The sequence below is a fragment of the Manis javanica genome, chromosome 10, assembly GCF_040802235.1.
Source record: "Manis javanica isolate MJ-LG chromosome 10, MJ_LKY, whole genome shotgun sequence".
NCBI lineage: Eukaryota > Metazoa > Chordata > Mammalia > Pholidota > Manidae > Manis > Manis javanica.
Window position 1 is genome coordinate 84,640,601 of NC_133165.1, and position 21,960 is coordinate 84,662,560.

General features: G+C 42.5%; 1 protein-coding gene across 39 annotated transcripts; it reads right to left on the reverse strand.

Moving 5' to 3' along the window:
• Positions 1–422: 422 nt before the first annotated feature.
• On the reverse strand, positions 423–21,712 carry PCBP2 (poly(rC) binding protein 2). Of its 39 annotated transcripts, none has more exons than XM_037007211.2 (15): positions 21,557–21,711; positions 19,095–19,237; positions 18,495–18,518; positions 18,372–18,404; positions 17,790–17,906; positions 16,134–16,265; positions 15,097–15,225; positions 14,002–14,076; positions 12,035–12,127; positions 10,900–10,941; positions 9,584–9,656; positions 9,042–9,080; positions 8,054–8,106; positions 6,959–7,128; positions 423–815 (listed from the first exon to the last, which is right to left on the reverse strand). In XM_037007211.2, exons 2-15 carry the CDS (start codon positions 19,161–19,163, stop codon positions 779–781), a joined length of 1,086 nt encoding a protein of 361 aa, XP_036863106.1. In that variant the 5' UTR covers positions 19,164–19,237; positions 21,557–21,711; the 3' UTR covers positions 423–778. The 39 variants fall into 39 exon arrangements, with proteins under 39 accessions (XP_036863106.1, XP_036863105.1, XP_036863104.1 ...); XM_037007210.2 differs by having other exon boundaries at positions 8,054–8,109; XM_037007209.2 differs by having other exon boundaries at positions 14,002–14,088.
• Between the last annotated feature and the right edge of the window lie 248 nt (positions 21,713–21,960).

Genomic DNA, 21,960 nt, shown 5'->3' on the forward strand with positions numbered 1-21,960 from the left:
TTGGATAAGGTGATAGACATGCCCAGCAACCTGAAGCCCATTCAGACACATACCCAACCACTTCTGTGTGTATGCATGTGTCCCCTTTCCCTGCCCAGCCAGTGGAAATGCTTGACTACTTGACAAATCCTAGGAAAAGTTAACCCTCAAATTTTTGGACAAAGGGCATCACCAGCCTTTTCTATAGCTGTTAGGTCACTTTGTAGTGCAGGCTCAAGGGAAAAAGCAGATCAAGGGCTCAAAAAAAGATGGAGTAGTAAAACATTAGAAAGCATTTTAACTGGAATAAAGGCATCTATTAAAACTCCAAGCAGGATCCTTGTCCTTTGAGGAATAAAAGGTGCAAAAATAACAGCAAGACAACAGGAATAAAACCCACATGAATCACTGTGGCATCGAGTTTCTATTCACAAAGAAAAAGCTCCAGTCCATCTTTTAATTTTTTTTGAAAAATTCCTGACATTACAGAACTAAACTGAAATGTATTAATATTCCACTCTTACATTTCCATGACAAAACAGGAAAAAAAACTCATGAGCCAAAAAAAAGGAGGGGGGAAGCTTATAAAACTAAATATGGACCTCAGCATTAACAGCTGAACAGAGAAAGGAATTAAAACGCTTTAATTAAAAAATCACGAGTGGATGATAAAGTGTGTAGAAACTGAAAATTTACAAACTATTTAAAACCTGGAATCGCTGACTGTTCAGAAACTACACAGATGGATCATGGGTGGTGGTGAACAGCAGAAAGGGATTATGGATGAATCTGCATTGTTCTAGCTGCTCCCCATGCCACCCGTCTCCGAGGAGAGCCTGTAACACAAAAACAAACAAGTACTCCAAGTTAGTTATCTGAGTGCCCAGCTGCAGCTCACCTCTGAAACTCTCAGCCTGGCTGGTGAAATGTGAAGGACATAATTTTTAATGTGCAGGATCAAGGAAAACATGTTAAGATTCCTTGGATTAACCAGCAACCATGATCCTACAACCATGCAATCCAAGCTCCCTGGGGCTAATTACCCCAGAACCAAAGGGAACTGAGGACCTTGATTACCAATTGGGTATCCCCCAAACTATGCTCTTTTGGAATCTTTGTACATGTTAAATGCTTTTTGAAAATATGCCACATTCTCAAGACTCCTTCTTAGAGTTAAAATACACTGAAGCTATGTTTTTGTGCTGCTGATCTTAACTGCAGTAACTCCCAAGCTATTGACAGTTTAGAAAACATTCATCTGAAACTAGCTCAACATGAGGCTACTGCTGAGACAACTCAAAACACTCTAGAATAGAGTCCTGGGTTTCTCTTTCAATGTGAAGCTGCTACTATTGAGAGATTAGTTTTCAATGATAAAGGATATTTACAGAAGGGACAGCAGGTACTACAAGTATGAGTCAAAAATTTTTAGGCCAACTTTTCAGGACTTGTGGAAGTCAAAATAATTTGTTTCAACAACTCCATAAGCTTACTCTAGAAGCTCCCAACTCTGTAGTCTTAAAAGCCAAACTCTCCATCCAAACATACCTGGCTACGTGAAGTGTATAAGATTCAGTTTCAGTTCGTAAGTTTATTTCATAAAGACTTTTAAGTTTACTGGCATAACCTACTGTGGTATCTAGCAAGACAGCATGAATGGCACTTCTGCATCTCTCTCTCAAAACACCACCACCAAAAGCAGGCCTGAACTGGGAGGAAAATTAACACCAAGGGTGGAGAACATTATTCAAATTAGAATGTTATTTCCACCTCAGCATGAAGAGGAATAGTTATTTCTTAAGGGGGGCAGATTCTTGCCAACCTCTAAATGGGATGGTATAAGGTAAAAAACAACTATTTAAAACTTTTTAAAATAACTATTAAAAGCTACTTCATTCAGGTCCTGAATGAAAGTTTAGTGGGAACTGAAGGTTCTAGAAGTGAGATGGAAACACTTTAGATCTCGGACCTTAAAAAAAAAATGAAGTTCATGCAAGAAGGCGGTGCGACTCTGACACCAAAAAGAACTGTCCAGAATTTATACACAGCCAAAGCAGGGATGCAGGGAGGTGGTATGGAAGGGTGAGGAGAAAGGTAAACCCAACCAGAAATATTTTCTTAGGGACTCTAGAAAACCATGGGGGAGCTGTAAGCTTTTAAAAATTTTAAGACCCAGTACCTTTGTAGGTGGTGGTGGTAGTCAGCCCTTAAAACATCTGGATTCCTTCGCAGCAAACTTCTTTAGGGAGTACTCATTAGGTAAAGAGGACTTCTAATCAAGAACTAGATAAAATAAAAACCAAGCCCCTGGCGGGAGATGATATTAGCAAGATTAAGCCTGAACTACCAGAGAGCTAAGGGAGAGCCTGACCACATCATAAAGGAGCAACTAACAAGAAAGACTGTACCTGTACGAAAATGAAGTTTGCCCCTCTAGTTCTTCATACAGACTTGGGATATGTTACAGTACCTTCCCAGGCCCAGCCTGGGATTAAGGGACCACAACACCATGAGATAATGTATTTCAATATATACAAGCATTTTTTTTTAAAAAAACTGTAAACCAAAAGGCATGTGGATAAACACCATCTGGAGAAAAACCTCTATAATGCTTCGCTAATACCGTGGCAAAATGCTATTTTCATTACCCTGGCAATATGCATGTAGGTTTAACAGGAGACTGTCAAGAGGCTTTCTGCCATTATAACTAGAGCATTTCTACTCTTTCACTGAGAGAGCAAGCTGTGGTCCTGGGATGAGAAAATGAATATGGCTTTAGGGAGATTAAGTACACTTGAATAAAAGTAAAGCATAAGTTGTCAATCTTTACTAGTCACTCATGGAGATCTGTGAATTTAAAATTCTCCTAGGGCCTTTTAAAAAAATCTGATAAATGAATTATCTATGAATTACAGTTGACCTTAAAAGTTTCTTCCAAATACAAAGCCAATTCTCCACTCATGACAGGGTTGGTGGGAAGACAGAAGGCTGCACAGGAAATAGAAGGGTAAAGGGACTTGGTTGAGTAATCAGGGTGATTTAGGGTCAGAATCTTGTCAAATTTTGGGTGATGTCACAGGTTGGCAGTTCAAGATTTACCCACTGTCACAGGAAGATGGGTTACCCAAGTTTAGAAGAATGCAGACAGAAGCCAGCAAACTTTATTAGATTTTTCCCAACCTGCCTACCTATTCTGGGTAAAGAAATAACTTCTTTGTATGTATGCCCTGTAGAAGATCCTCGAAGTAGCCCCTCACCAGAGAAAACAAGCCTGGGATGGACCCCTTGTTACCTCTTGTTACCTACCACTGTTGGCAAGGTAAGGGATCTGAGAATTCGGAAACTCTTCTTGACTAAACAAGCTTTCCAATCATATAGAGGACCCTCAGGATTTAATGTGCCACAGGCCCATCGCCCTTTGTGGGGAATGACAAAGGACTACAAAATTAACAAGGGATACAGAAGGTCCAAGTCAGTTTTATAGACTCCCTGTGTTGAGCAGCCACAGGTCACAAGCTCCCACCCATCCCCTTTCACAGCACACAGTCAACTAAAGTTCTTACTGTGGCAACTTTATTACAGCTAGAAACACAAATGTGGCCCAAGAAGGCCTGCCGATAACCATTGAATAATTAAAAAGGGGGAAGGGGTAAGGAGAAGCTTTTATTCATTAACACAGAACCTAACACATTGTTATATTGCAAGGCAGAATAAAGCTACAAAAAACGTAACAAAGAGAAGAGCAAGAACCATGGCTCTAAAGAATTCAACAAGTCAGACTCTGAAACAGGCACTCAGCTGAAATGGCCTAAACCTAAACACAGGTTACCATTGCCCCCACCCCCACCCTGTTATTCCCAAATAGTAAAAAGAAAATGGTCACAAGCTCACAATTGTTTGGTTCTCACCAGTGTTAACAAAGGAAAACAAAATCAACCAAGGAAACACTTCAGTGGGTGCCTCAAGATGTGCAATCAGTAGGGGGAGAATCTCTGTTTCTCGCCTTTCAGTTTGTTAGTTACACATGGCACGGCAGAGGTGGTGCTGGTGGTAGCTGAAGCCCCGGTACCCTTAGCAGCAGACACAACATTTAGAGCCAGGAGAGGGATGGGTTTCATGCCAAGCAGACTGGAGACACAAGGGGCGGTCGGAAGAGGGTTGGGGAGGCTGGAGGGTGCGTCGGAGGTCCCCGCTGTGGCGAGCGAGGGGGTGGTGGTGGAGGAGGAAGAAGAAGAAGAAGGGGTGGAGGGTTGAGAGAGGTTGATGCTGAGGTGATCAGGGATCGTGACGGAGGCTGCCTGGGAGGAGGGTTTAGCGTTTTCTAAACTGTAACAGAGGAAAAAAGGAACAAAAAAAAAAGGGTGGGTGGACGGGAAAGACCACAAAAGGGAAAAAAGTACAGGACAAAAACTGCTTCAGTTATCACTAAGTGCCTCTGGTTGCCAATTAGGGAAGACCTAACACCAATTTGTGACAAGCTCTCTTTTCATCTGTGTCCCACCCTCTAAAAATGTTACCTTGCCAAATTCCATTCCACAATGCTATTAAAGACTGCTACAGTGAAGAAAAAGCTGACAGACTGAGAAAAGAAATCCAACAGAGCACACGCTCCCAGGTAACTGACACACTGATCCAACCCACAAGTCTGAAAGGAAGGATTTCAAGTAGAAAATGAACTAATATCTCCAAACAAGGTGTAAAGGTTTTGCCCACCCATCATCACCTGTGAGGCTTTGGAATGTGATAATCCACAGAATTTTTTTTAATGCTTTTATTTTCTGTGATTAATATTGAAGTTTGCTTCCATCTCCAGAGCAAACCAACCAATGTATTAGGATGAAAGGGACAAGTGGCCATACTAGGTCACTGTTCAAACTTCGAAGGATGTTGCATTTTCAAGGAAAAAAATGCTTAGAACATAAGTTTAGATAACTAGGGAAGATTCATTTCTAATGGGGGACAGAGGTGAGAAAAAAAGCTCTTTGTTTTGACCATACTTCTACTGTAGACCTTACTACAGACTGGGAAGAATCTCAGGCACTGCTAAAAAATTAATGTTTAATTTAAAGAACTTAGAAATGCCGCTTTTACTCCTAAAATAAGCCTCAAATAACAGTAATGACAGGCATGTAGCTTCCAAATGCCTGCGTGAGTCTAAGCCAGATGTAGGCATCTGCTGAAGACTGCCTGTACAACCCACCCACCCACGATTAACTCTTCAGGGCCCAGGGTTGCTTAAGGTGCCATTTTGGGTACCTAAGTCCAGGAACAGTTGCACTCCATAAAGGAGGGGACAAAGAAAGGACTCAGATTGCTAGAATCAAAGCAAAAATACTCAGGGATTCATTATAGAAAAGCAGAGAACCTAGTATTAACAAAACAAAACAAAACAAAACACTAGTTTGCTCTTTTGCATCAAACTGGGCCAAGATGAAAAAGTGAAGAGTAATTAGCTTTGTGAATGCAGTCCTTGCTTTGCTTTTAAATGAAGCTTTAAAAAGTTTTGATTCAAATCCATAGCTTAGACAGTTTCCTTAAACAGGATCATCCTGTAGAGCCAGCCATTCAATAAGGATGATCCCAAAAAGAGTGACTAAATCAAGAAACCAAGGTAGAGAAGTTCTGCTTCTTTACAATGTAGCCACTGACCTAGTACAGGGGTCAGGTAAGTGTGTTACCTTTAAACACTAACAATAATCAGGGCAAGTCTACCCAAGCAGAAGAAAACAATTTCCAGCTTACATGAACATGATTCTTGCCACTTAACACTACCCCCACCTTCCATACCCTAGAAACAAGACAAACTTTGCAAAGGGCCTCTTGGAAAGCTTACTACCATTACACTCCTAACACTAAGAACTTGATGTACTTGGAGATCTAGACAACACAAAGTCTGTTCTACATAATGACTGGTAAATACCTCAAGACACGTAAGGAAAAAAGAATCAGAACCACTCCTGGGGAAATGACACATAACTTAACACCAGGGGATAAAAGACCATGGAATAATACATGGTCAGTGTAGGCATGACAACAATACAGCCGTCACACTGAACCAATTCCTACCCCTTGGCACTAGATTCAGGAACTCTTAAAACTTCCAACATAGTTGTGATACAGGTAAACGACAACTAGACAAAGTCCAAATAAAGGATGACAAAGTCCACATTAAAGGTATAGCTAAGCCCTTTGGGAAATGGGCTGTCAATACTGGTTTAAGATGTTGGAAGTGATTAAGAATGTGACTTAAGCACATGTTGTGAGAAAGCAAGAAATACAAATGCCCTGTAGGATGCCCATTGGACTGTGAAATAGTCCTGCTACAATCTTGGGTTTAAGTTAACATTAGTTAGGTTTGGATTAAGAAAAATAAAACCTCCAGAAGGCATTAAGAGATGAGATGGGAGTGGGGGGTGGGGAGGCGCGGGGGAAGAAAACTCACTAGGCATCTGAAATATTTCAAAACCTATGCTTCCCTTTTCCCACAAGCTCTGAAAAATGGAACACATTTGCAACTTGAGAAAAATGAAGTTTTCAGAATATATGGTAATGGCTGCCTCACATTATCTTTTAATTCTTATTTCAATTAAAGGTGATTTGGAGCCTAGACTCAATTAATGAAAGAAACACTGGTCTATATGACATGTATACCAAGAGACCCACAGTGGTTCTAAGTCAGTATGGGTGCTCCAGGCAGAGCACTGCCATACTAAGCACTCCTCCAACCTTCAAATACAAATGCAAGCGTTCTAGTCCCCCTCCCCCAGCCCATGCAAGTTTATTACAATCGGGTTACTCCTTATGCTACACTAATGATGGATGACAGCAGAGCTAGACTTATCCTACTTGTCTCCATTGCCATCTGCACCCATCCCCACTCCCATTTCCCCAATAATCCCACCTTTAGTAATACATGTGGCTTTCCCCAAACACATGCATTACTTGTGTTGGTATCTTAAAGTAGGGCGGGAACACTTACCTGACATTGATTAGATACTGAGCCAAGCTAATGCTGGCAGCAGATCCAGTGATGGTGACCTGCCTATCAGTTGATCCTTCCACTGGGTTTGCGATTTTGATCTGCGCCCCAGACATCTGACGGATCTCATTGATTTTGGCGCCTTGACGCCCGATTATGCAGCCAATCAACTTGAGAGAGAAAAACAAGGCACACCAAATTAAGAGCTGCATGGCTAGATCCAATTCCATCCCGCCCCACTCCTCCTACAGCCTGAGATGACAGGCATGGTAATGGAAACTATCCACCTCCTACACACTCCAATCATATACTGCTGATAAAAAAACTCGAGGTACAGATTACATTTCAACTCTTGCCCTATTCTTCCACCTGAGCACCCCATTACCAGAGCCAACTCTGAGCTGACTCCCCTAAAAGCATTAGCTCATTTCCTCAGAGTACTAACTCCAAAGACAAAATAAAGCAGAGCCAAATGCTGATAAACCAGTTTATCATGGCTAGGGATGAAGGTTAAGGTTATCTTTGGTTTTTGGCAATGATAATTAAACTTATCCTGCAACAATTACCACTTTACTTTCAATTCTGGCTGAAATCTACAGCTTTTACATTTTGGAAAAAAGCAAAAAATTGGTCTACATTTGTACTGTCCAATACTGTAAACACTATTAATGTGATTACTGCACACACACACACACATGAAGCATGGCTAGTGAGAGAGAAACTGTTATTCTCAATTCAAATAGCTGTATGTGGTTAGTGACTACCATGTTGAACAGCACAAGATGTAATGTCCAAGGACCTTTGCTTTTAAGGATAAGGCTTCAGATTCTACAAGAAACAAAGGCAGATGAGAATTTCTATTTGAGACAAAAATGTTCTTTCCATATCACAATACCTCAACACAACAGTTTCACCAATTTTCTTCAGTTTTTATTTAGGACTCTGTATATTTTTAAATTTTTAATTTGGTATCTAACCCCCATTGTTTTCTCTTCTTGGCCTAAGAGTGGCATGACACGGCTGAACAGACTCCACACTTCTTTCAAACAATCCTTTCATTTTCATCCCATATGCAACTCAACTGACTGTACTTACATCATTTGGAATGGTGAGTTCATGAGAAGTAGTCTGAGCAGATGCATCCAAACCTGCTGAAAGACAGAAAAGATCAAGAAAGGTCAATGCACAGCATACCCCCACTGATTTGCACATTAACCTAACAGAAGAAAACAAACTGGAAACCCAGCACTGGCTGTTGGGATTCATCACTAACTTGGAAGCCTCCAAGGAGGAAAGAGGGATAGAGGGGTGTAGAAATAATGCTGGAAAGGTTCCTCTGTACACTCAGAAGAGCTGATTTCATGCCATTTCCTGCAAAGCCCAGCCTATTAGGGTGTAAGGGGATCAAAGCAAGGGGCAAGGAGTGCGGTGCCCTCCAACAGGACCAAAATCTAATCATGTCCTTCATCATGCACTGCTTAGGATTTCCTGCTGTTGTGTTCCCATTTTCTCTCACCTGATGCTCACTAGCACCCATGGCAGAATCATGCCTGTTATTGGGTACCATGGACTTTTGGCACACATACAGTTGCTTTAAATATACCTGTTTCAGATTAATACCCCCCAACACCTTACCCTAACCTACTTGAAGATCATAGAGAATGAAATGGCAGTCAGGTGAGGGAAGTTCTTTTCTCCAGATTTATTCCCTGTCTTTTGCTCAATGCTCAGTAATTTGTTCTGATTTTTATTTTTGTTTTCCAAAGAAAAAGAAAAAAAAAAATCTGGTCAGCAAACACCCATACCCACTTACTATGGCACCTGAACTGGACCAAGCCAGCTAGCTAATTCTCAAGGCTAGTCCTGCTCTCTCAGCTGTGGCTGCTAAACTTAACATTTTTAGAAAGGGGTTGGCTAGATCCATCAAGGGACCCTCAGGGGCACCAGGTGCACCCCTTTGCTCTCTCACAGCTCCTTTCTGCCATGTGCATGTTGCTAAGTATGTCATGGGCAGTGAAACAAGACTCCCACCAGTTTATTAATATAACAGTAGAATACTACAGATTTTTTTTTTAATCATTACCCCAATAGCCTTTCACCTCTGGAGAGCTGGATTCAATGCCTGTTAAGATACAAGTGAAAATGAGTTTGGTGGTCTCATCCTAACCCTATCGGACAAGTTATTCCTTATACAGAAAAAAAAAAAAAAAAAAAAAGCCCAAAAACAAAATAAAACGAAAACAAAAAACTACACAATTTGGCACAAATGGATTGTCTCTACCCAGGTCTGTGAATAGGTGGTGGAGAGAAAGGGGGTGCCAATCAGATCAAAGGGGCAGCAGTGAGGATGGGTGAGAAAACGTTATCAGCCTACCCTTTGCCTGACAAGCATCCCCAGACCTCACCCCAAACCTTCCAGGGACTTTTCTTTAGAATAACTCACCCCAAATGAAAAACAAGTTAACAAACACATTACCTCCTTTGGTTTAGCCATGGAAGACAGGCAAGTTTAAACCAGCAGGATGCTGGGTAACGAAGTTTGTTTTAAAGAGTCAAACTGAGACCTTGGGGCTGGTCTCCGCCTTGCACTACACCTTACAGAAACGAATACTGAGGTTTCCGTACCACTGAATCCGGTGTTGCCGTGCGTCATGGGGAAATGCGACTGTTGCATTGCCAGCTGGTGAAGCTTGGTCAACTGTAGAGAGGAAACAGGGGAGGCCAGCATTAGAGACGGAGCCAGGGCTCAGGCGCATTCAGATCTGAAAACACATAGAGCTCCTGCTTCCCAAAGTTGACTCTAGTTCTTACACTACAACAGAGGGAAGGACGGGGCTTGTATTACAATCCTGGGGATGGGCAGAACATAAAGGTAAGGTAATAAAGAGAAAGGGAATCATACCAGTACAAAAGAATGAATGCATTTGGATATGTGACAAGAAAAGCAGCAGCACCGCCTGACACCCATCCCTGTGGGCAATTTAATGAAGGTGTTTGCAGCCATTGCAACAGTTGCCCCAGGGACAAGCAGAGACAGGCTAGGTAAACAAACTGTGCAGTGGTGCTAGGGAACACACACCATGCAGGGTTCTGTCAGTATTGGGAGGAGGGAAGGAGATGAGCGGGCAGGAAGACTGCAAGGAGGAGAGAGATTAAGAAACCAAATTGGGTTAACCACCATCCCCCTTACCCCCACCCCCCAGAACTGATGTCTACAGCTATTTCTCTTCATCTATATAAACTGTCCTGTGTGTAAAACGATTCCTCCTTCAAGTCTACTTTCTGTCAGGGCCTTCCACTAAACAAGAGCCAAATGCAACTTCCCATGTCTAATCTCAGAACCTGAAAGGGTTAGTTAAGGACACAGGAAATTGCAGAAATGCCCTTCGATTAAGTCTAAATATCAGCACTTTTAAATAGAGAGATTTTAGTGGCAAGTTTTGAGTTGAATCCCCAAACATTCAGCTTCCTATCCCCTCCTCCTATGTAAAAAAGCCCCTTGCCCACCCGTCCAGATGCATTTTATATTGTCACCTCAGATTGAGGAGCAGCCAAGGGCAAACCCAACCTCCCACTTCCCGCATGGGAAGGACTTCATGCAGATGCAGTCCACTGTCACTTTAAACTATGCCCTGGGATAACCAATGAATAGTGTATCAAGGAACATTTCTCTTTGAGATCTGGAACATGGGAAAAGTACAATCTAATAATCTGCCAGACTGTAATTTCCAGGGATTAAATGTCAAAAGGCAAACAAGGTGCTATGCCTGATGAAAGTATTATTTAAGGGCTGAAATACAGGGTTCACCTTATGAGGAAAACAACTTTGTATTATAAATGTGTAAGAACCAACTCACTTCTGCCTACGTGGAAGAAAGGAGTGAGACAATTTTGGATGGGAGAGGGAGCTTTTCAAAACAAGAAGTGAAAACAGAACTTACATCTGGCTGTGGAATGGCATACTGTCCTTGAATGGTATAGGCCTACAAAAGGAGGAAAACAGTTCCTATTAAAAACCAATCACGGACAGCCACCCAGTGGGGGGGAAAAAGACAGACTTCAACTAGTCAGGAAGCCAGAGTTAACTAGAGAATAGGAGGCCAGTGATTGAGGCAGTATAGATGGTATCTCACAAATACAGTCAGACCCAAGTTGGTCGTCTTTTGAACCCTAAGTATGACTTATTCCGGGAAATCTATAAAGGGAGCCATATTCCCTGCAATTAAAGGCAAAAGACACATCTGTTTCCTAATGAAAATGAAAGGGAAGTGGGATTAAGCAATGCCTCAACTGACCAAGCCCCCTTCCCCCATGTACAAGTAACCTAGGAGGGGAATGATCTCTTCCCTCAACCACCCCAACCCTTCTACCAATCATGGTGATGTCAAAGATTTTTATCGCACAAACCTACATGGCATGTTACAAAACACTTCCCTTTCCCTATCTTATTTTTATCCACATCTACCTAAAAACTTTAAAGTACACTAGAAGCTAGCTCAGTCCCTAACACTAGGGAGCTAACCACAGGAATACAAAAAATCACTGTTAAGTCCTGTCTTCTCCCACCTCCCCTCCATAAAATGCACTTACAACTCCCACTACGCCCTCCTCCCCCCACACCGTAACCTCGCAAAAAGGGAGCTGGATCTTCAGGGCAATGGGGGGGTGGAGCACAGGGAGGAACAGGAAGGGAGAGGATAGAAGGAGTGGCTGGTTAACAGGATGTGAAGCTTCTCACATCACAGTGGCGAGTATCCCCAAAAGTGCACCCAGGTGGGGGTGGGAAGGTGAAAATGGGGTAGGAGGACTGGGAGATGGGGAAGAGGGATTGAACCAAAAAGGAAAAAAAAAAAGGGAAAAAAAGGGGAAAAAAAAAGGAAAAAAAAGAGTTGGTGTTACCATCTGGTGGGCTACGCGGCCTGTGTGAAATGAGGTGGGGGGGTCAGTCCAGGTCCCCGTGGACAGGTGGTGTCCACAGCACAAAAATCACCAGCGCCACTGGCCCCCCGCGTGTTGGCAGTCTCGGCTGAGGCGGAAGGATTGAGTGAGCCTTGGAGACTGAACATCCCCTCTCACCTCTAGAGGTGGTCCCTCCAGGTCAGGGTTGAGGCACATGGACGGGGTGGTGTGGGGAAAGCTCGCACTGTCGCTGCCTGTGCTGTACCTGTCCTGTGGATAAATAGAGGATTTCAGTCTCCAGGGCTGTCAATCCGGCACCTTGTCACCAGCATGAAATTCACACAAAAAAAGTTGTTTTAATTTTTTTCTTTTCCTTTAAAAAGGAGCTCACAACACAATTTGAAACGAGCTGCAATCAGTGAATTAAAAAAAAAAGAAAAAGGTTACCTAGTGGCAGATTTCACACTGCACATCTGGGCTATTTTCAGTAAGAATGAAGGGATGGGGTAGCAGAGCTGATGCCAGCTCCTGGTCAGTGTGGATTAGGTTGAACCCCTAGAGAGCCCACTTTGTCACAAAGGAACAAACAAAAGACACGGGTCCATCTGTGGACACTGCATGAACCGATCCATTTAAAAAGGCCCATCGGAATAATCCACAACAGGGCCACTCATGGAAGAAGCTGCAAGCTTTTAGAGGGTGGTCAACTGAACAAAGGGGAGGGAGGAGAGGAATGCAAAAAGGTAAGGGGGAGGTGGGAAGGGGAAGAAGGGAAAGGGAAATGAAGAACTGTAGAGGATTGCTGCTGCACAGCATGGGACTTTTTATAATCCCAAATCAGAGCATAGGAATCCCAAAGAGCAGGAAACTGGAGTTCCTTGGGAGAAAGGAAGTAACACCTAAAGCTAAACCTCCTTGCTATGCTGACTCTGGACCCTTCTTTGTTTCATTCTGCCTGACTATCCAGACTTAGGAGCCCTTTGACCAAACCAGTTTGTACTAGGCTATCGCTAAAAGCAAAGTACTTAACTGTCTCAAGGTTAACACTGTGACATGATTAACTTCCTGTGAAAGCTCCCAGAACTACATGACAAACTAAGTCCCCCAAAATTTATTCAATTTTATGCCAACTCAGTAGTATGTGAATGAGATGGACTTCAAGTTTATGCTTCCCCAAATCAAATACAACTTAAAATGCAACTAGTTTATTAATTGTGCTTGGTAACAGGCCAACCCCACATGGGAAAAGGCATTTTGAGCTATGTACTTGCTTAGGCAGCTACCAAAATGAAGGTCACTATTTCAACCTAAGCCCCAATATTTAAAACACTGACCTACCTACTCCTTAAATACTAACCAACAGAGCATAAAACTACTATGATGCTGATCAATGCTCCTCATAGAAACCAAATTTCAGAATAAATCACGTGCCAAGGATCAAGAGTTTAGGTGGGAGGAAGAGTGGAAAGAGGCCAAGGGGGTACTTTGGTGTTTTCTCTAAACACCAAAGGCCATAGCACCACAGCCCAACATGCTCTTCACGTTCTGTGCTTGTACGCTGAACCCTTACCCCAGCTGATTTCAGTTATGCCATGTGGGGTCCAACCAGTGTTTATGAGATTAAAAGCCTGGGAGACAACACACTGGAGTTTGGGAGTGAAGGGATAGGGGTAGGAGAGGTGAGGTGGGGAGAAGGGGAAATTTGTAGGACACTCAAGTTTTGGATTCCCTCCCCAATTTTGAGACCACCATCCACAGCTTCTTCAGAGGTCCAACTCTGCTACTTTTACTCAGACCTCTAAAGAACACCCCACACGTAAAAACATGGATGGGGTGGATGTGGGGAGAGAAATAGTGACAACCAAGGCAATTTAACCCTTTCTTCTAACCCAACCCACCTTAAGTTCCCAAGTCAATTACCTCTTCTGAGTGCCTACAAAACTCCCACTGTCTGCTAAAAATTAAATAAGGGCTTGGCATTCATAGCTTTCTCCAGTACAAAAAATAAAACTGAAAGCAGGTCAAACTATGGCTAGAGTACAGGTTTCAGCAAGCATGCAGAGTGGCCTGGTGTGCTGCTGGCAAAGTTGACATTTCAAATTTAATCCTTGTTCATTCTAGTCCACCAATAAGAATTTTCTTACCTGACCACCTGCAAAGATGACCGGAGAACTGGACGGCTTGGGCCGGTACGGGATGGTCACGCCCTTCGGGGGGGACTGGGAGAGAGTCAGAGGGGAAAAAAACAAAAAGAGATAAGGTTTCAAAGCTGCTTCAGCTGTGTGGCTTAAGCTCACACAGGTCAGAATTAAAAACTGTATTATTTCCATCCTCCCACCCACCAAGCTGTCTCTGGCTAGATTTAATCTCAAATCATCTGCAGTTACTTGCTTTTAAAGCAAAAGCAGTTAAATTGGTCCACGGACTACACACAGCTCACACTAAGTCTCATTAAAACAGATTCCCCTTTAATAATTTAGGCATTATTTCCATGTTTTCAAATAAATCTAACGAACATGAAAGACCTCTTTGTGTACATATGTAGTTAGTAGTTTTAGGATCTTAAGTGCTGTCCTTAACAGGAAATAATAAAGCATCCAAATTTGACATCTAGAGTAATACACTGTATAGTTTGAAGGTTCAATCAACAATTTCTCTAAGTTCTACTTGAAAACTCCTTTCTCCCCAGTATGAGACCAACTCCACATGACAATTTTAAAAAGGTTTACTTTCCTTTAAATTTGCTATTCTATTTTAATTGAATAGCATATACTAGAACCTCATAAATCATTAAGAAACACCATTATACATTTTTTTCACTATGTAACTGCCATTTTGAATGTAATTCTGCCTCAAAAAGCAGAAATTAATTCAAAGTATGTGTCAGAAGTTGCATGTAGCCAAAACACTGTAATCCAAAAGGCAACTTAGCTTCTCAGGAACCCAGACCCATCTTTCATCTACTCAATTCAAGTAGTACATCTCAATCTCCCCTACCAACCCTGCTAGGATTGCTGTAAATAGAAAGATCACTGTTGCCTAGCAGTTTCTATTTTTGCTCAGGCTATTAAGAAAAGTCAAAGCTGACGGAAGGAAAATATGAACTCAGGGAACCTCTTCCCCACCCCCCTTGAAAGCTTCTAATAGCTTCACCTAATTCTAGTCTTACTAAATATAACTCAAGTCTGTCTCCCTAGAATCACCCTTCCCCCATTCTCAGCATGAGCCTGAGGGCTTACCTCCAACATGACCACGCAGATCTGTTTCACACACTCAATGATGGATTGTGGAATGCCAGCAATAGTGATGGCCCGCTCAGTTGAGTTGGGGAGCATATCCCCTGCCACCTGGACCTGAGCCCCTGTACTCTTTGGGGTAAAAAGAAATTAAAATATCAGAGAAAAACAGCTCACTCTCTTACCTTTTTATCCTCCCTTCTCACTTTTCCCTTATTCCCAAAAGGACTGTTTAATCACAGTTATAAATAAATTAGCCTCTGAAAGTCAAGAATAAGCTTGAGTAACAGCCTAAATTTAACCTCTCAAGAAAAAGGTCCTTCTACACAGTCTCCTCTCTGCTAACAATAGCTTTGTGAGAGACCAAACAAAATCCCCACAAATATCACCAACCTTTCATTCTCTTACTAAACCAATATTCATATTAAGCCCATTGTGCCAGGCACCATTCCAGGTGCTTGGAAAAACTGATGAACAAAACCCAAATCCCTTCCTTCTCTTGTGGCATGTGCAATATGCTCCCCAAAAAATTCCAACCAGTTTTCCTTTAGGAGCTATTCAAACTTCATTTCAACACCCAGTACAGTTAACTTCCGGATACAATTAATAACCTCCATAATTCAGTGGAACCTCCACAATTTAGAATACAACTATATCCCAGTATGCCTTTCTATTTTCCACCTTGCTGCTTAGAAATCTGGCCAAGAAAAAAATTTGCTATTATATTATTAAATAGTAACCTCATTAGACATGAAAATGAATTATGTAGCATCATGGAACAGTTGCCAAATAAAAAATGTGAACAGGTCCTATGAAGAGATGGAAATTCTGGTTAACCTCTTAATGGTCTAATTCGCTCAAATATGTGATTAAAAAAATATATGAACTGTATTTTTCTTCCCAATATAAACTGTAATCTTTTAGGGCCATTACTTTAACAAAAACCTTCAACAAATGCTACCTTTTCCTGGCAGCACTAAGGGTTAGAGTAAGCCACGTTTAGAATAATCAACTTTTCAAGGAACACAAAAGTTACCAACCTCTCGTATTTCCTTGATCTTGCAACCACCTTTCCCAATGAGAGAGCCACATTGACTAGCAGGGACCACCAGCCTCAGGGTGACTGGGGGTCTACTGGCAGCTGTGCTATTGGTCATGGAGCTGCTGATATCCTACAAAAAGGAATTAGAACACCAGACTATACAAGTTTAAGCAAGTCCCTGGGGACCCATAAATGCCATAAAAGAACCACTTATCCTTACAAGGGGCATATTATATTATGACTCACCATCAACAAAGGGGTCAAATATTACCCCCCACCAAACCAACTATTTCTGAAATGATAATAACACCTATAAACTCCCTCGAATTATTTTCCTTCACTTTGGGAAAGTGTTCTTGGTAGTGAGAAACGCCTACTTGTTTTATAAATTAAGAGCTGACTGCATAAAGGAAAACAACATTCAAGTCAAAATTAAAACACTATTATGAAGTCAATAAACAATTTCTTTCATATACTTAAAAAAAAAAACATCTATTAAGAGGATGAAACAATGCAACCCCAAATTCAAATAACTAATTCCTCTTAGAAAACAAGATTAAGTCGAGCACTTCTATATATCACTGTTTTAATTTATTAAAGCATCTAATCATTGTGTAGAGAATGAAACTGAGGTTTAGTACTTGCCCCCATATCTAAAAAGCTATAGATTTGAAATTACAAGACTCCCAAGCCCATCTTCCCCATGTGCTACATCCAAAGTCATGGTTTTATCCTAAAATTTAGCATTCTGAAGAAGTGATTTAAACATCCCTTCTCAGCCTAATCTTAATCTCTATGTAGTAGAGCAAGACCTAGGAACTGTTTTAAGCTCCTAAAGTCAAAGATGTTGAAGTATGAATAGTTGGGGTTTTTTTTTATGTTTTAAGCCACAAACTCTGGATAGCAGGCTCTTGCAAGTCAAAAGATAACATTTCTGATCAAAGACAAAATTTCAGGCACCATTAAGTATCCAACCACCAACCAAGCAGCAACCAGAAGCTCTCCTCAGCCTGGACGCCAACTGCATAAGTAGCAGTGTTGCTGCAGAAGGGGATGGAGGCTGAACACAAGACCCAGGGCAATGGTTGTTCAGTGTCTAATGGTTGAAGGACGAAGGTAAACAGCAATGAACTGCCACAAAACCTAAGGGATTGACAGTTTGCTTCTGATAATCTATAAAGCATATTTCCTCCCTCCAAATATAGCTGACACAAAGGTATCAGACTGATTAAAAAAAAACTGTCAACAGCATCCAAGAATGGAAGATATCTGTATTTATGGAGTGTATTAAGTGTTCAGCAAAGCCCCTAACAAAGGCACATTAATTTTAGTTCACTTAACTATCAATCGGGGGACAAAAAGTTTACCAACATGTGGTGCCCTCCTTTCAAAACTATAGGTCAATAAATAAAAATTAAAGACACTCTTTTTCATACTTTTTTTTTTACATTGAGTCCCTAAAAGTTAACCACTTAAATGATTCAAGTCAAACGATCATTTAACTAAAAATTTGGGGGATGTTGAAGAGTAGCAAAGTACCATTTACAGATTTTTATGTTCCAGTCTGTCCTTGAATTTAAAAAGCCCGTAGGAAAATCACTAAACTATCTAGAAGCACTTAGAAATGAAGAATGAGGGAGGAGGAGCAACAAACCTCTTCCAGTTTGTCGATGATCATAGCAAAGGCTTTGAAGATGGCATTAGTAGGTCCAGCCAAAGTGATAATTCTCTCAGGACAATTCCCTTCTGAGATGTTGATACGTGCACCACTCTGGACAATAAACACAGTCAAAAGAAGTTAAATAGACAAAAAGATCCAAACATACAGAACATATAGTCCCTCCTGAGTAAACAGGGATAAGGACCTGCCTACACACATGATCCTGACACAAGGCAATGTCAGCACCATTTCAAATACTGCTCCATGTTCATCCCCAAATACAGACTTTAGAGGCTGCCGTAAGACCTGAATGAATTGAGAGTTGTTAGTACCTACATTTCCTAGCATACTATTTGCTATTACAAATAACCAAGCAGGAAAAACACCAGGTGCTCCTGAGACTTCCCCCTTCTAACTGCTCATTTAACAAATTTTTTTGTTTTACAAGTTTTTAACTTCCCAAGGTAAGCTCCTGAGACTTCCCCCTTCTAACTGCTCATTTTAACAAATTTTTTTGTTTTACAAGTTTTTAACTTCCCAAGGTAAAAACAGTCCCCAAACCTCCTCATAACTCACCTCCTCGCGCATCTTCTTAACTGATTCTCCTTTCTGTAAGAGGAAAAGTCATCAACGAAATTAACTACTATTTCAACTCAGACTAACTAAATAGTAATTACAGTTAAAACAAAACTGCCGTACCTTTCCAATGATACTGCCAACTTCCTGCAATGAAGAAAACTGCTGTCAAATATTAAGAGAAAACTTGGAAGTGTTCATTACTATGAAAAGGAATTTTTAACTGTCCAAAGCAATGGAAAAATGAAGAGGACTTATTGGGAAGGGGAGTGAGTGGGCTTATTCTTTTCTTTTCTCAAATATATAAGTGAAGGTATCAAAGAATTTTGAAGGAATGATGCAGAAGTGATGAAATGTTATCTTTTTGTTTAGCATACATATTTTAATATCAAATACAACACCCCCTCTTAAAAGTTTTCCAAAACTGTTTGAGCAAGGGAAATCTACCACAAATTATCACCAACAACCTCCATGTGAAAACCCTTATCCAGGTCTGATACAAAAGAGCTCTAGACTCTAGTAGTTAAGCTTTTCCTCCTCAGTGGAGCTTCCTAGTAAAGTCTGTCCATCTTCCCACTACACTCTCATCTACTCCACTAGAGGAGAATGCTAAAGCCAGATGCCCCACAGTGCTCATCTGATGAGCTCCAAAGACACATGCCCTCTCTTCCTGGCTCCTCCCCTAGCAGTTACTATGACCCAATTTCCCAAGCTGGTGCATACCTTTCCATGCATAAGTAGCCGGATGGTGAGAGTGACATTTAATCCACCTTCGATCACACCGGTGTCCATGTCGAGCAGTATTCTGGAGAGCTGGACTTTAGGTGGTCAAGTCTTTGGTCACTGGTGGAGGTGAAAGCCAAAAACTGAAATGCAAACGTAATCAAAATCAGGGAAACAACAGGAGAAATATTTCCCAAAGCTCTTCTCATCATTGCCTATGTCCTCTAACTCTTTTCCTTAAAAGACAACCCATTAGTTGACCGGCTTGCATATATGCAGCACAACTGTTTTTAAGGACAACCATTAACAGCTCATGTTCTGTTAGAGCAAGGAAGGGGACATTTCAGTCAGCTCTCATTAATGGTAGGGCTTCCACTGACTCTCAGAATGAGGAAGATCCCTTCAACTGACAATGGTTCTAAGAGGAACTGCTGAAATGTACATCAGTTGTCCTTCAGCAGAATGAGCTTCAACAGGATACAGAAACACCTGGAAATCATGAGGACAAACCTTAACTACAGTGAAGGTAAATGACTGTTTGCTTCCATTAGGTAGTACCCTAAAAGCTAGAGAGGACACGTTTAAATTTCTTACTGGTAACAATTTCTAGGTAAAGAAATTGAGATGTATCTCAAATGTTGTATGTTGGTAGAAAATAATTTTTAAAATATTTAATTCAACAAACTCAATGAAAAAGGTATTATCTCAAATGCCTTCCATGCAGAATGGGATTCCACATTCCACTCTGAAAAGTAACTCCAGACATAAAGTGCAGCCTGAGTCCTTTCTCCTATTCCTGCTCCAAATCCAACTTTAGATACTCAGATTTGAAAATTTTCCTTGCTTCTCTGTATTAACTTTTGTTATCACTCAATTGTTACTCATGTCTATTAAATCTTAAATTTTATTCCAAAGGAAACAATAAAACTGGTATTGCTAAAAATTTATTGCACTTGTTTTTTTTTATGCAACAGCAGTAATGAGCTTTTCCTACCATGGAGGCCCTTTCCCCCACCTATCCTCTGAAATAATGCTGCTAACATTTCTGCTTGAGAGTAACTCATCATGTACAGAAAGAGATCTTGTTTTACCTTCTCCTACAATACCTCCTTAGGATCTGTTAACTTCAGAAAAAATCTCTCCAAAGCTGTTAAATTTCTCCAATGCCATTTTTAGTATCCATCCCTTCAGATCTCATTGTCAATGATCCTTCTCCTACAGCTAATTTCCCCCGGCACAAAACAGCCACAATTTAACTATGCTCTGACACAAAGCCTGTACCCAAAATATTTAGGAAGTGTTAGTGGCTGCCAAACCATTCTGTATATGGCAAGCTGCCCCGTGGCCACCTCTGGAGAGCGATTATTTAAAAGATGGGTTTTGTATCCCCCTTAAAGGACCCCCTTTCCACATTTTCAGAGTAAAAGTAATTGCTGGCAAAATCCCAGAATTCAGCACTTTTCACTGATGGAAAAACAACATGCTGGGGGAAGGGGGAAGGTTAGATCTGTAAGAATGACTTTGTTTTTTTAAAAAACAAGATACGGTAAAAACGTGGGAGTTTCTCCTTATCTCTTCTCTAATGTAATAGGAAGCACTTTACAAATTCCACGATAATTCAAGTTCGGAAGAACAAGAAAATTGAAAATCTATTTGAAGCCATTTCTTGAGGTAAGAAACAAAGGTGCATTTCTAACTCCCAATCGTTCAAGAAATTCCTTTTCCTGTCCTGACTGCATCAATGTACGTGTGTCCAATTCCCCAGAAATTCAGCTGTTAATCCTGCAGTCCATTACCCCTTCTCCTATTAAAAGCTCGGCCTGGGTCTTCACCGGCAGGCATTTTCTAATTTCAAAATTCGTTACCCCGAGAGAAGGTCCTGAATAACTCGGTAACTGGGAAGCCCGGCTACCCTTTAACTCCGCAGTACCCCTCCCCGCGGTCATCCAAGCATTTTCCACTTACAAAATGCGCCCGCCCCCCCACCCAATCCCTCGACTAGAAAAAAAAAATTAAACGGTTTGGTCGGGGGGGGGCGCTGCGATCCAGTGGGAGGGGCGGGACTAATAGCGCCTCCTCGTGTAGCTGCGCCAGCGCCTGACCCCCGCGGGGAGCTGGGCTCACCCGCCCGGCCAGCAAGCCGGCCATCGCCTCCCCCACCCCCCTCAACCAACAAATCCACCGCCGCCCCCCCCCTACCGCGCGCGCGCCATCCTTGACTCCTGCGCAGCCGCCACCGGGTATAGGCAGGGGGGAGGGGGGAGGCCTTGCGCGAGGCCTAGTAGGCCGCGCAGGAACCAGGGCCTCGCGTGAATGGCCGGCCAGGCAAACAGCGAGGGTAGGCGCTCATGCGGGGCTACGCGAGGCCGGGGCTCGTGACGAGGACCGGAGCCCGCTAAGAAAGATGGCAAGAATGGAAATAGGGTTACAGGAAAGGGCGGAGGGTGAATTTTGAGGCTTACCTGCAGGCGCGAGGCGACTGAGGGGGAAAAGGGGAGCGGGCGGGAAGGGGAAGGGCGGGAGGCCGGGGGCGGAACAATAGGGGCGGGCGGGAAGGCGAGGGGGCCCCGCGGGCGGGCGGAGGAAGGGGGGGGGGGAGGAGGAGGAGGAGGAGGAAGGGGGACAGAGACCCCGGGGCGGGTGGAGGGCGGCGGAGGGCGGGCGGGCGGGCGGGCGGGAGAGGGCGCAGGCTGCGGCTGCTCCGGCTGCTGCCTCTGCTGGTCTGGGAGGGGGACGGGGCGGAGCGGCCCGCTTTCAACCCCGCGTACCCTCCGACCCCGGAAGCGCTAACCGCCCCAGGGCCGGCGAGGCGACTGCGTCTTCCAAACCTTCCCCGCGCAATGCGGACGGCCTCCCAACAGCCTAG

Excerpts from the sequence above, each read along its gene's own strand:
- PCBP2 (XM_037007187.2), bottom strand. The coding sequence starts at position 19,163 with ATGGACACCGGTGTGATCGAAGGTGGATTAAATGTCACTCTCACCATC. Across the intron at positions 9,657-10,899 it reads ATGCCATTCCACAGCCAGAT|TTGACCAAGCTTCACCAGCT; the intron begins GTAAGTTCTGTT and ends TCCTCTCTACAG. Across the intron at positions 8,110-9,041 it reads AGAGGTGAAAGGCTATTGGG|CAGGTTTGGATGCATCTGCT; the intron begins GTAATGATTAAA and ends TCTGTCTTTCAG.